The sequence below is a fragment of the Labrus mixtus genome, chromosome 4 (assembly GCF_963584025.1).
Source record: "Labrus mixtus chromosome 4, fLabMix1.1, whole genome shotgun sequence".
Taxonomy (NCBI): domain Eukaryota; kingdom Metazoa; phylum Chordata; class Actinopteri; order Labriformes; family Labridae; genus Labrus; species Labrus mixtus.
This window is the reverse complement of record NC_083615.1, coordinates 23,025,807-23,039,847: the sequence shown is the minus strand read 5'-3', so window position 1 is coordinate 23,039,847 and position 14,041 is coordinate 23,025,807. Positions and strand designations below refer to the sequence as shown.

The 14,041-nt window shown below is 41.3% G+C and overlaps 1 protein-coding gene across 1 annotated transcript in view; it reads right to left on the bottom strand.

Annotated features, from left to right (window-relative positions):
* Positions 1 to 14,041, bottom strand: part of carmil2 (capping protein regulator and myosin 1 linker 2) — a 47,637-nt gene that overhangs the window by 9,193 nt on the left and 24,403 nt on the right. The window contains exons 31-34 of the mRNA XM_061036443.1: positions 12,607 to 13,100; positions 4,352 to 4,455; positions 819 to 1,692; positions 150 to 254 (exon numbers count right to left, since the gene is read on the bottom strand). Of these exons, the coding sequence (XP_060892426.1) occupies positions 150 to 254; positions 819 to 1,692; positions 4,352 to 4,455; positions 12,607 to 13,100 (1,577 nt within the window). The remainder of the gene's footprint in view (positions 1 to 149; positions 255 to 818; positions 1,693 to 4,351; positions 4,456 to 12,606; positions 13,101 to 14,041) is intronic.

Below are 14,041 nucleotides of genomic sequence, written 5' to 3'. Positions count from 1 at the left end.
GATGAGTGTCCATGTTCAGACCCACACACACACGCGCACACACACACACACACACACACACACACACACACACACACACACACACACACACACACACACACACACACACACACACACACACACACAGAGAAAACACTGACACATCCTACCTGGCTGGTCTTGGTGTCAGCAGGTGGAGTTTTGACCACGCCCATTCTATGCAGCATCACCTGCAGCCTCTGTTCAAAACTAGATGTACTCTCAGACGCATGCTTCTACAAGAGGTTGGAGAACGTTTGGAATAGAAAACATGATTGAGACATTTTTATTACAAATACATCATTTAACTTTAATTTAATGAAACTTTACCTCTTCAGGTTTTTGAAGATATAACAATGGTCGGACCTAATGGGATGTTTATCCAATATTTACTGGGCCCAAGTCAGCATTATTTACCATTTTCTTTTAATAATGGTGTGCCTGCACCCTGCTCAGTAAGGGCCCAGCTTTCTGACATTCCGACATACTGTAGGTGATTTTAGGCTTTCTGATTATTATTTTTTTAACTGGATATCTATAGAACCGAAACATGCTTGTATCATATTTGGCACCTTGTTCACCAGAGAGCTGACATGCTAACAAGCTGATCACGTACTGTATGCAAAGCATTCATTGATTAAGCTGTTGGCCTACATTAATAGTGAAAATATGGAGACAGTCTGCATCTTAGGCCCGTCTTTAATGTGAGGTCCGGTTTTCAGCGGTACGTTAGAATAAGCTGATGTTTGCTGATGTTTCCCTTCTCCTTTGAGATGATGTTTTTGTGTGTTCAGACTGACCTTACTGTGTATGTCCTCCTTGTCCTCAGGCTCTAGTCCTGTCAACAGAATGAGACTCTGACTCTTTCCCTCCCTCAGAGATCTCTTGGTCACCTTCAGTCTCCTCTCTCCAAACGGAGAATCTCCCATCTTCATCTCCTGCTCTGTTAAAGGGGGGGTGACCACAGAGCTGGGGGCATGATGTGGCAAGGCAGGAGCTGCCTCATCTTCCAGGTGGGTGAGGTCGGGGCTTGTGGTGATGGTGGGGTAAGAGGGTGTGGTCTCACTGGGAGGCGTCATCGTGGGTAAAGTCTTGGCAGGCGCCATCATTCCCCTCGCATCGCCCGCAAGACGCTCGCCGATGGCAGCGGTTCCTTCTGTGATGGCGGCATCATTAGAAACGTTAGCATCCTCCACTGACCTTGACCCTCTCCCCTTCTCTCTCTCCCTCTCTCTCTCCCTTTCTTTGGCCTCTCGGAGGGGTCGGATGAGGTCTGCGATGGAGGTCCTTTTGACCTTCACCCCCTCTCCCCCTCCCTCTCCCCCTCCTGCCTTGGCTGCTCGGCCGGCTCGAGCTCTCTTGAAGGCAAAGAAGTCGCCAAACTTTTTCTTGATGTTTTTGGAGGGAAGTGTGGTGGGGTTGGTGGTGGTGTCAGAAGCAGGGGTAGGGGGAGTGGGGGAGGATGAAGAGAGTGGGGGTACATCGGTGGGTATAAAGGATGTGTCAATAGATGGTACAGAGGGGGAGGTGACAGTGGTGCTAGTAGTGGTGGTGGTGATGGTAGAGGGGGTGATATTATCAGACGAAGAAGAAAAGGGGGTTGAGGCTGAGGGAGTGGAGCTTGACTCTGAGGGAGTGGCTTGGGCAGGGTATGACTCCTCCCACTGGCCTTTTCTGCAGCAAGGAAACAGCAGAAAGAGCAACACACAAGAAGAGACACTCAGTACTACAACTACCACTACAGAACTCAAGACACATGCTCAGTTCAGGATCACAACAAAAAAGATCATGCAAACAACACAAAGAGAAAAAAACAACTTAATGATTGCAACTCTAGGCCCAGCATGACGATGCTGCCAATCCATCCATTGGCCACTTTGATCAGGATTAAAATAAAAAAAGGTGATGTCTCTTAACTTTTTTGGTTCCCTGCTGATATTTTTATAGCACCATTATACAGTCAACAAGTACCTCAAAATTAAGAGTTAAACTTCCAAAAATGTCCTTGAGTAAGTCCTAGAGGCTTGATTGGCCTGTTTGAGCTGTTCTGAAGGCTACCCGGGCTATATGACCCGAGGACCCAACCACATGTCAGTGGGGGGTTGGATCCAACTTTATAATACTCACTCAAGTCTTGGTTGGGTCCCATGTCTTTTCATGAACTGCACTGATAATGAAAGAAACGCATGTGAACTCTGTGTGACTTTGGTGACAATCAAGATGATTCAGGATCAGATTACAGGAGTCAAAGGTGGAGTAACAGGAAAGATTTTAACTATCTTCACTGATGAAACAACTAAAAGAAAAGAAGTAGTCATATCAAGTGGTACCTGTTCTGTCTGGGCTTCCTACATGCAACCAGTTGAGACCAAAAGGCAAGAAAGAAAGCACGGTTCACTGTATTGTGTGTTGTTGACTGATATTGATACCAGTGCTTTAAACAAACCTCTTATACTCCTCTTGGTTTCCTTGTTATCCCGGCTTAAGGTAATATTAACACATCATATTTCACAATGTGGATTAGTCCTACTGTGACAGGATGATGATCATCCATACACTGTACGAATGATTAAGGCTACGTAGTCTCAGACATTGAGGACACGTTCTGTCAATTTACGCTTCAAACACCTCTTTATATGAGGATCTGAAGCAGAGGGCCTGACTGAATGGACACAGTAGTGGATAACAAGCTTTGTGATACCTTTTACCACTAAAGCCTTCTGCATTGAATCTACGCCGCAGTATATACTGTAGGTTCATGTAGCCCTGTGCCTTAAACAGAAGTCTACATACGTAGCCTGACGTGCACCGCCTCAAAAATGTAACTAAGCGTTAAAAGGACGCACACTACAAGCCATGCGATTGGTCTACATATCCTGTACACAAACCAGCAGAGAATTTTGCGGAACCCGAAACTGAAACTGGCAATACAACTAACATATACCGTTTTCACACTCGCAGAAATTTCCTGAAAATTTTTGCATGTAAATGCAAATGGCCAAATTTTTCGCGAGGACTTAACCCGGAGTTTCAACTGCCAGACCCCTAGTATTTTTTCTGCATCAAGTCCAAGTGGGCTGATGGGAGAACAACACAGGAAATTCTCCGGGAAATTGTGTACGCTGTAGTGGCCTACAGTGTAGGTGTAGGCCACTACAGCGTAGCTACAGCGTATATTCGGCACAGACTTATAAACCAGGCTTAATTGTGAAGATGTTTGTTACAAATGCTGATGAATACTGCACAATTTTAAACCTGAAAAAAGCCAATAAAAACACTTTAGTTTATTTTGTAACACTCCTGCTAACACGGCTGTGGAGGTGACTGAAACTCTTCAATCAATTGAATGGATGCATCAGTCACGAAATACCAAAAAACTACACTCCCAAACAGAAACCAGCTAACAGGAAGCTAGTGTCAAGACGGCTAACTGTAATCTCGACTTAGACATTTTGGTTCAGGTTCCTGAAACAGCAACTCAGAAAGAAGAGAAGGAAGAGGAGGAATATGTGTTTATGTGGTGGAAAACTGAATAGGAGGGTTTGTCAAACACTACAAAAGCATTCACCATGCAGTCAACACAGACACATAAAGGGCTTAACTATTCAGACAAAGAGCAACGTTCAAACACAAGTTAGGAAAGTGGTGTAAACTTTAACATTTAGGGTTCATAATGGTCTCAGTGAGGGTCGCCTGCTCTTTCTTTGCCAAACCTGTCAGTGTTTGGCAGCCAGCAACTGTGAGGCTCCTGTCACAAGCTGCTGAATATTGAGTTTTAGATTAATTAAATATTAGTTTTTAATAGGTGATTTTATTGCTCTTTCCTCTGTTTATATATGTTTGAAAACTAAAGTAAATACATAAATATAACCTGTGATATAAATGTGCAGGTTTTGTAAATGAAGTGAACCATTATTATAAAAGCACAATAAACCAATCATAAATTAATCCCTACAGCTCCCTTGGCACCAATTAAGGGAAAAAACAATTGGTTGTGTAATTTTCAGGGTAAATAAGAACATTAACTTTCTAGCTGCCAGGATTTAAAAAGGTATTAAGTATCTGGGTTAATTTAGGGGTCACAAATGATGACACACATTTCACAGGTCAACATTATGAAAGTTATTGTGCTCCTCTATTTTATCTTTTACATAGCATTGTTCTTTATCATCTATTTCCTTGTTTTGTGTCTTCCTCTCTAAGGGGCCTCCAAGTAAACTTTTACCCTAATGTGTATTTTTTGTGCATGTGTGTGTGTGTGTGTGTGTGTGTGTGTGTGTGTGTGTGTGTGTGTGCTTTTGTGTGAGTATGTGCATGCGTCAATGCAACTCACAGTGCATAGTCAGGGATGATTTTCTTGGTGAAGAACTCTTCTACTCCTTCGTCCACACGGCCCATACCCTCACTCGCCTCATTTTCTACCTTTGAAACAGGCTCCTGAAACAGAAAACACAATATGACATTTAATGTACACATCTTGTATTGATGTAAGTATAACTGTGTAATTTTGAATGGAAACAAAAAAAGTGTGAGTGATTGATATTATTCTAAATGTCTGACAACATAACATAAATGGTCCCAACAGTGATAGTATTTTTGTTGAAGAGTAAGATATTTATAAACTAGAAAAAGTTACATCACTGTCTTTAAAACCACAGGTCTCCATTGACAAAAACTTGACTTTCACCTTAAAGAATACAGGAGTTGCTGCTCTGTACAGGCAAAGAACCGTAGCTAAGACCAATATGAAACTTTTCCACCTTAAAACAGTAATTTTAAAGTCGATATAATAGTACAATCACTTTCAACAGGGCCTCTAAAACATTTCCACAGAGCACCCCAGTCTCTTTCAGCACTATGTTACTTTGGCAATGGGCCAGAGTTCTCTTGCGTGATGAGCGTAAAGGCCTTGACACACCAAGGTGACAGTCGGCCGTCAGACCGCCGGTGAGCGGTCGTCGCCATAGTTTTTGCGGTGTATCCGGCTCCGTCGCTACACGCTACACGTCGGCCCAAGTGGGCCTTTTTTTGGCCAATTCCATATGTTGAATCCGTTTGAGCCATCGTCGGCGAGGTTGGGGGTAGGAATCTCTCTGATCGGCTGTTCAGCTAAGCGACACAGGAGAACCAATGCTCGAGAAGAAATATGGAAGCACCTCTTCTATTCTTGTTCCACTAATAAAAGACCAAGGGCTGACAACGCCAGTGCCATTTTCAACTTTTTATCTCCATTATGTTGGCATGGAGAGTTATTGCCTCTCACGCATGCGCAGAATGTACATGGTGGTTGGCCGTCGGCTTTAGTCTTTGCGGTGTGTTCTAGTGCAACTTTTTGGCCAAGACAAAAGGCGTTGTGCGTCGCCACTAGTTCTTTGCCGTCTGCTTGGTGCGTCAGGGCCTTAAGGCTTTACGGCACTAGTTCATGTACCAGCCTTCAGCTAAAAGAAAGCCAGTTAGCTCATCTCTGTTCTGTTTGATAAAATGGCAGAAGCTGAGAGATGTAAGAGGACAGTAACAGATGACGCTAAGAGGGGAAGAAGAGAGCGTGGCCAGGTAAGAAGCTGGACGAGAGTAAATATTGGACAGGCTCTTACACGTTTGTAAGAGCTTTGTGAGATAGTAGTATACTCAGGATACTTGATAAACCTGATTAAAGGCATATGGTGACTCTGACCTTTGACCTTTGACCCCATGATCTAATTGGTTCATTCTTGAGTTAATGTTGATGTTTGAGCCAAATTTGAAGATATACCCTTCAGGCATTCCTTTGAGATCGCGTTTACAAATATGGGTCAGACAGAATTGAAGGGTAATGGTAATGAACGCTTTAGTAACAGGCGGTGCATCAGGGGAGGAATTTAAGGAAATGTCTTTTACTTAACGGTAACGTCAGTACAGGACACAGATCATAAAAAACACAGTTCAGTGCCACAACTTTGTCTGATGAAACATTTTTACAGTATATATTGGGGACAACATTTTAGGAAATTGGAGTTTGTGGCGTAATGTGTGTAGGTTTGGGGGTTCTTGACTTGAAAACATCCCAAAACTTTGTAGCTTTTCCGGAGATTAAAGCGAAACCTGTTCATATGCATAGCACAAGTCTAAAGGTGCAAAAGAAGTAATCAGTTATTTAAACTTAAAGCTCCGCTCAGCAGTTTACAGATGGTTATTATTGGGAAAATTAATTCTGATTTCTCTATTTGAGCAACAAAAGCAAACACGACTTTCAGAAAGTAGACTGAGTATCTCTGTCGATCTCTGAAGATCTTCAAAAAGCTTTAATGTGGAACACTGAATGAATTGAATAGCTCTTACATAGCAACTTATTTTGAGTTATTTTATACAATTTAGCATTTTGACAAAATGAATAACCTGTGAGACTCTGTACATTTACTGTATTCAGGTAATAAATCACCTTGTGCATTCCAGTTGACTGAAGATCAAAAGCATGCTGGTGAGTTTTGAAATGATGCTTGCTGCTGTGAGCTGAGCAATAAGGAGCTCCTGTTCAGGACAGTTGCCATGTGTAAGCATTATTTTAACTGGGTCAAGCATAGTCTGCAGAAACACATATTAGCCTACTGGAGCTGCTATTGTGCGGATACAAGGCCCTCTGCTAACCCTTTCCATAATGTCATTTCATACTGTTCTGTCTGTTTGTAGATGTAGCAACACACAGAAACATGTCATGTTAAGTAGTAATGCCATGTTAAGGTCATAACTGCATTATTTTCCCCTAATTGGACCTAAAACTCATCCATGGGATTTTGGCAAACTTTTTACATTTTATAATATTTTTGAAGGATTTTGATTTGGTTTCATGAGAGTCGGTGAAAAAAGAGCTGCTAAACTGCCTTTTGTTGTTTTGTTAGCAATGACAATAAAGATCTATTCTATTCTATTTGATAATAAGACAATTTACACAAGGTCGATCATTTTGTTGTCAAAATGTTTCACTCTTAAATGAAGCAGAACAGTCCGTATCATTTGGTTTTGTTCGTTTTCTTTAGGAGATCTAGTGACATGTGAAACTACTCGACAATTCAAACACAAACAAAAAGGTTATGAAGACTTAATTTCTGTGTTTTGTAAGATTTTGATCTAATGTGATCCATTGTGGCTATTTTGTGATGGTTCCACATGTAATCCGCTGCATACTGAACATTTTTATATAATCAAAGATAACTTTGTTGGAAAACATTAAGGGACGAGCAGAGACGAGACCGTTAAACACAGAGAAGGACAACTGCATCACCTTTCAGAGGAACAACCTTCAGTCTTCACAGATCAGATTGCTGGTAAATATGAGCAGTTGAGAGGACAAAACAGTCTGAGTCTATATTGTAGAATAAAGATCCAGCATTGAAAATCTCTGTCCACAAACTTTGCTTTACAAAGCAGAAGTGGAGCTATTACAATGAATTAAACAATCAATAAAGCGCACTAAACTAGTATAGCCTCTTTAGAAATAATAACTGGTTTTAGCCTCTGAACTGTGATGATTTACTGCTCTTTATCTTAAAGGAATAGTAAGATGGATGTCTTTATCTTTGGGCTATAAATTGTGCTAAACAAGAAGTTTGAGAGCCAGCAACTGGAGTAACCATCCTGGAAACAGTGTTAGTTTTGCTGTAAAATCTACGACTTTTACAACAAACATGTCCAAAAACTATGTTGCAAGAAAACAAAATGAAGCAAATGTGACAAATAAACAAACTGAACGGTTACCTTAGCAGGTAAATAAATATCAAACATCATCATCAACCCTTATTGTTGCTCCTGGTGGTATTTATATCTTCTCCAGAAATTGATACAGCTGCTTGACCAATTATTGAAACATATTCTATTGTATTACTCTCTACTATAAACACAAGTAGATGAACATTTTTTGTCGGATGTCAAATTGTCTTCATAACCCAGGACACTTCCCAGCGGATTGATGTGAAATTGTGTTTTAAAACCTTTTAAAAAAACCTTTAAAAACATAAAATCTTTGATAAAAACAACACTTCAAACCATGGTTACTGTAGGGAGTGTCCACCTAGTCCACCTTTTTTACGGGCAGAAAAGTACTGGCCTTGACCTAGGGGGCGCTTGCATAAAGCCTTTGTGCGCTGAGAAGAAAAGCGCTGAATGTCAGTCCTGACTCTATGACAGCAGTCAACAGCTGATGTATAATCGATACTGCTCCGTTGCTTTTTACTGTATGTTTTTTTTTATCTGAGATCATTTGTACCCCAGCTGACACGGATCAAAGAGGAGATACAAGCTGAAGGTGGCACAAATACGGGGAATATCATACATTTGGAAAAAAGCCCTGGTGAAGTCAACAGCGCCTTTCTGGAAAAATGAAAGATTAGTTATTTTGCCGGGCAGCCACCTACTGCTGCAAACGCTCTCTTCTCATTGAAAACAATTGAAAAAGAAGTTGACGCTCAGTAAAAACGCTAGGTGGAAACGGGGTTAAGAAGCCAGCCGTCCAGCCATGATGTCATTCCCATTTCTCATCTCTCTCCCCTTATATCATTTAACCTGTCAGACTAATAAAGGCATTAAAAAGGCCCAGAATACTTATGAAAAATGTGTCAAAGACTAAAATTTCTGCAAGTAGATTTGATTTTTTTTCCAAGGTGAAAAGACAAAAAACAACTAAAAATAAGGAGCCAGAATTCCTCCTCGTGAATGCAGTATTTGTCTCCATCTCTCAGGCTGTTCCATCTATTATCCAGTGGAAATACTGTGCCTCTCTTTCATTCACTGCCACCTCCTTTATAGCCACCTGTCTCTGTGTGCTACATGCCAGCATGGCTCACAAGTGTTGGCATACACACTCTCTCTCCCTCACATGCAAACACACTCACACATTACTCATACACTTGTTACTAAGGGGCAACAGATCAGTCTATACCTAATGAATATGTGGATGTGGATAATCATACAAAAAAGCAGGCTGATACAAAACAACACTTTGTGACAATCAGTGAGTGTCAGTCAAAGTTTTTTTTCCCAGTTTTAAATATTTAAAAGCAACAGATATTGATACAGTTAGGTTGACTCTAGATTAAGCTATTCTTTGCTTAGACAACAAGCATGCAACACTCAGCTCCTCCCATGGGTGTGCAGACTGAAGAGCCAAAGGCAGCCGCACACTGCACACACTGCAGGACTGACTGGGCAGAGTGGAGCGAGTGGAAGAGAAGCTTTACCAGGCAGCAGATGGGTGGGAGACGTAGCTTTTGCAGGAAGTAGAGGATGGATTTTTCATCATAACAGACCTTCTTGTTATTAAAAAAATCTACTGCACTTCAGCTCGTCCAAAGTGCTGCAGCCCATGTGCTGAAAATAACTAGAATAACAGATCATGTTTCTCCTATATGAGCTTCTCTGCACTGGCTGCAAATAACATCTAGAAAAGATTTCAAAAATCCTTCTCACATACAAAGCTCTTCATGGTCCAGCCCCATCAGGAGAGCGTATAGTGCCAACCCCCGAGAAATTTAACATATTCCCAAGTGCGCCCTTGTTTTTGCTCCAACTGCTACAAATGTTAACATCTGGCATACTTATATTATTATTATTAAATTGTTCTTATAGTTGTTGCTGTCATTGCTGTAAGTGGTTTATCTGTTGTTATTTTTGTTGCTGTGTGTACTGCTGCTGTCTTGTACTGAATAGTTACTCAGCGAACACATGGGTTCCCTGGGTTGAAAGAAAAAGCTTCAATTTGACGGTCACAGATCTCAATGAGGTAAGAACTGATACATCCTTCAACACCATCGTCATCAGGACAGAAAGACCATGTTCTGTCAGTCTTCATGTGGTTTATGTATATTTAAACAGCTTGTGGTAACAAACTAGTCCAACACATACTCTCACTGAGTCTTCCACCCCTAAGAATCATCTGATTTCTGTTCTAATCAGTGTATTTCTTTATGGCTCCTGTGTATTTGCTTATAGGTCCATTGTACACAGTAGAGTGTGAAGGTTTTCTCATGCACTGCCAGATCCTAATATGTTGCCTCGTGTTCGGACCATCTGTCATCTTCCCTTTCTCTTTCCTTATTATGATTACTGTACGCCTGCCTATTAATGTGATTATTCTCACTTAAAATAGTGTCACTCTTTTATAATGAGGGATTCCATTTCTTAAATATGTTTTCAGGATGACTGGGGACTGGAAGTATCCATGGGTAAATTGCAGAGAAAGTTCAAGCCCGAACATGGTGTTCTGACTTTAAATCCGATCTGACTGTGGCTAAACAATTATGCACTTGCCCATAACGTTATACAATTTGAAAAGCCCTTATTTACATAAATTAGTCCTTAAGTTAAAAGATTCATTAACATTAACTTTCTAGAATGCTTACATGGTAATGCTGAGTTTTCAACTTCTTAAATCAATTCGGCCAAAAAATGTATGAAGCAAATATCCTAGCTATGTTAGTGTAAAAAAGAGCCATTTTATGCCAGCTGGCCTAACATATATGTAAGTAAAAGTAAACGCATGCAGTTTTTAAGCTTTTTTATGGCACTGCTTGGTGACCTGAAGGCTGCTGAAACCGTCTTTTCTTTTTTTGTCTGCATATTCATTTTATGTCTATATTGCTTACCACGATATTTTGGTTCATTATTATTATTATTTGAAAACCCATGCTTAGAAAGCAAAAGCAGCTCTACAAGCTATGTGATTTTATATAACAGATATATGGAGGCTTTGGAAAGGCATGTGAAGATTCACGCACCGACACCAGGCTAATGCTAGCTCCTCTAAACTTAAGCTTCTGGCTAAGATTGTAATGCTAACCCCGCTTAAACACACAAGCTAATAACTGGAAATTATTTTTAAAAAAGATAAAAGCTAGTGGGTTAACTGGTAAGAAAATGCATGGATGTTCAATCTGCTTCTTGCTCAGTCACTCTCTCTTTTTCTCTTCTTCATTTGTTACCGTCCTCTTCTCTTCGCCTCAGCCATCGTATCAAACAGTACAGAGACCGGCTAACTGGCTTCTTTTTATCACTGAAGGCTTGCGTGAGAAATAGTGCCGTAAATCTGTACACACTTCTCCAGAGATGATCTGGGCCGGCTGCAAAAGTTAGATACTGCAGTAAACAGGCGATCAGGCCGTGCTGTGCTGTGACATGGCACCGTTTTCCCTGTTCACATTTATTGTGCTATTTAATCAACCTCTGAAATGATTTTTTTTAAGGTGGAAGTTCCAAATTGTTTTAAATGAAACTACTTAAGATTAAGAATAAGTGAAACAAATGTTCTACTAAGCAGTGAAATTGGCAAACAAAATTGCATGCTATCAGGCGAATACTACATACTGCATCTACAAAGTAAACCTTCACGCTAGTGTTGGTAGCCCATTCAAATCAAACTCTTTTACCTTTATCAAAATATAATTTTAACAATATTTCATTTTGTTTGACGTTTCTTAATACATTTCCGGAAAAAAAATCCTATTTAATGATCCAACTACTTACAAACGTTTTTATAATAATACATTTTAGTGTCATTACATAATATACTAATCTTTAATAGCTAAGATAAATTAACAGTAAAGTATTCCTGGTCATTTCTGAACACATGATTAAAATCAAAGCACTGAAGACCCACATTCTCTCAATGCTAAATCATAGGATTGACCAATCTATTCCATTCACACATCATCTATAAGTAATGTAGCTTAGCCTAAGAAATATGACAACCTTAAAGTGACACCTGCAAACCACAAATGTGTCAAAAACAGAAGTCAAACAATTTACACCTATACAAGGTCAGTACTTATGAAGAGAAATCCTCTGTTTCTATTAACACACTGACAGCACAGAGAAAGAGACCCCCATTAATGGGAAAACATGAATAATTGAGTTAGTGAAAGCATTCCCAGGAGAGAGAGAAAGAGAGAGAGAAATCAGCACTGGGAACAACCCAGGGAACACCACTCCCAAAATGCATGTGCCTATTCTATCTATCTCTCTCTCTCTCGCTCGCTCGCTCGCTCGCTCACACACACACACACACACACACACACACACACACACACACGCACACGCTGAGCACGACTTCATGTAGAAATAGAATGCAAAGATAAAGATGGCTACCATTACTACTACAGCATTATAGAAAATAATTTAGATAGATAGATAGATAGATGGATAGATAGATAGATAGATAGATAGATTTTGATGCATTTATTCCCTCCTCTCTTTACTCTGTCGTCTTTTTTTTCTTAATGTATTACTTTGTATTCTCCTTTTCCATCGTTCTTTCCTCTGGGATCTCTCCATAGTCATGCAATTAGCTTCCTGCTTCATCTCCCTTCTCGCTATACATCCATCTATCCTTCCCATACTTCCCTTCCGTCTCTCATCTTTCTGTCCCCGCATCCCGTTAGTACCTTTCAGAGTGGCCGTATTTCACTGAGAGAGATGTCTTCAAAAAGCACATTTTGTATGCAAATGACTGTGGTATGCAAAAATGCAAATTGAGGTAATTTCTGCATGAACATAAATGTATGTATGTGTGTTTGTGTGTGTCTATGTGTCATTGGTGGTTGGTGTTCATGTATGTGTTCTTACCTGAGGCCTGAAGGAGGGGGGCTGTGTGTGTGTGCGTCGTGGCCGCGGTCGGGAGGCGGTGTAGTGCCTTAGAGTCTGGCCCTGGGTGGGTAGAGGCTCCATGGGAGAAGCAGGGGATCCAGAGCCGGGGAGAGGGCCTGGGCTGGAAGCCTCTCTTCTAAATAAGCCTCCGTGGCCGGCAGCCTCCTTCTCTGGAGCTCGAGCGGAGATGGAGTAAAAGAGGGGAAGACCGCGAGAGGGAATCAACGATGCTCCTCTTGCTCCTGATATTGCTGCTGCAGCATCCACTGCCGCCACCTCCCCCTCCCCCCGCCTCCTCCCCCTCCATCCTGAGGGGGATGGGGGCGGGGAAGTGGAAGGGGAGTGTCTTGAGTCTGTGACTGACAGGGTGGTTGCTGTGGGTAACCTAGGGAGGCCACCCCTTCCTCCTCCCCCTTCCTCTCGCTCTCCTGCTCTGTCCCTCATTTGCTGCTCCCAGTCAGCATCCAGGAGACCTGAGAGTGAATAACATGACCGATGAGAGGGGAGGCAAAAGGAGGGAGGATAAAAGAAGGACAGAGGGAGGAAGGATGGGAAATATGGGGAATCAAGACCCTGCAAAGTATCATTTTTAATGGCATGTGCTGTACTCTAGGTATATATACTGTATATATGTAGGGCAGGGAGACCTGAACAATAAAGGGAAGACATGGTGGGATGGAGAGAATAAAAATGTGAAGGAAGGTAAGTAGAGAGAAATAAAGAGGGAGCATAAAAGGAGGACAGAGCATACAAGAGAAAAATAATCAGTTAAGCTCAGAAATGCAGAGAAGAGGCAGAGCAGCAGATGGATGCTGCAGTTGCACTGTGCTGCACACTTTTCAGCCTGCCACATGAAGTTAACTCAGTCATACACACAGCACAAGGTAGAATCTGAAAGGGTTAATCCTTTTTTTATTATCTAACTTACAGTTGATGGTTTATTTTGAGAGGCATTACCATGCAAGTTCATTAATAAATGTTATTGTTTATAAAGATGCTTCATAAAACTGACCTAATTCTTTTTTGACCTACATCTGCCAAACACAAGCAAACAGGAACACACAATCATTATTTGTATGTATTTTGTTGTATCATGCCTTCTTTCAAAGCTAAATATTCGATATCAAACAATGGGAGCGGGGGTTGGGGGTTTTAGCTGGGCCACCCCCAAATCCCCCTCGTGTTTCCCCCCTCTTCCCTCATCCTCCCCTCCTCCATCTTCTCCCCATCTCCTCCATGGTGGAAGTCACTGGTGTGAAAGTAAACAGGCCATGCTCCAATTAGCCAAACAGAGCTGTCTGCCATAGAGTGGTTCATAATGGCACAGCACACATGCAGACACAAAGGAACAAGACAAAGTAGATGCCAGCAGGTTAGGACCTATATCTGCGCTCAGACATGTAGTAGCAGAACA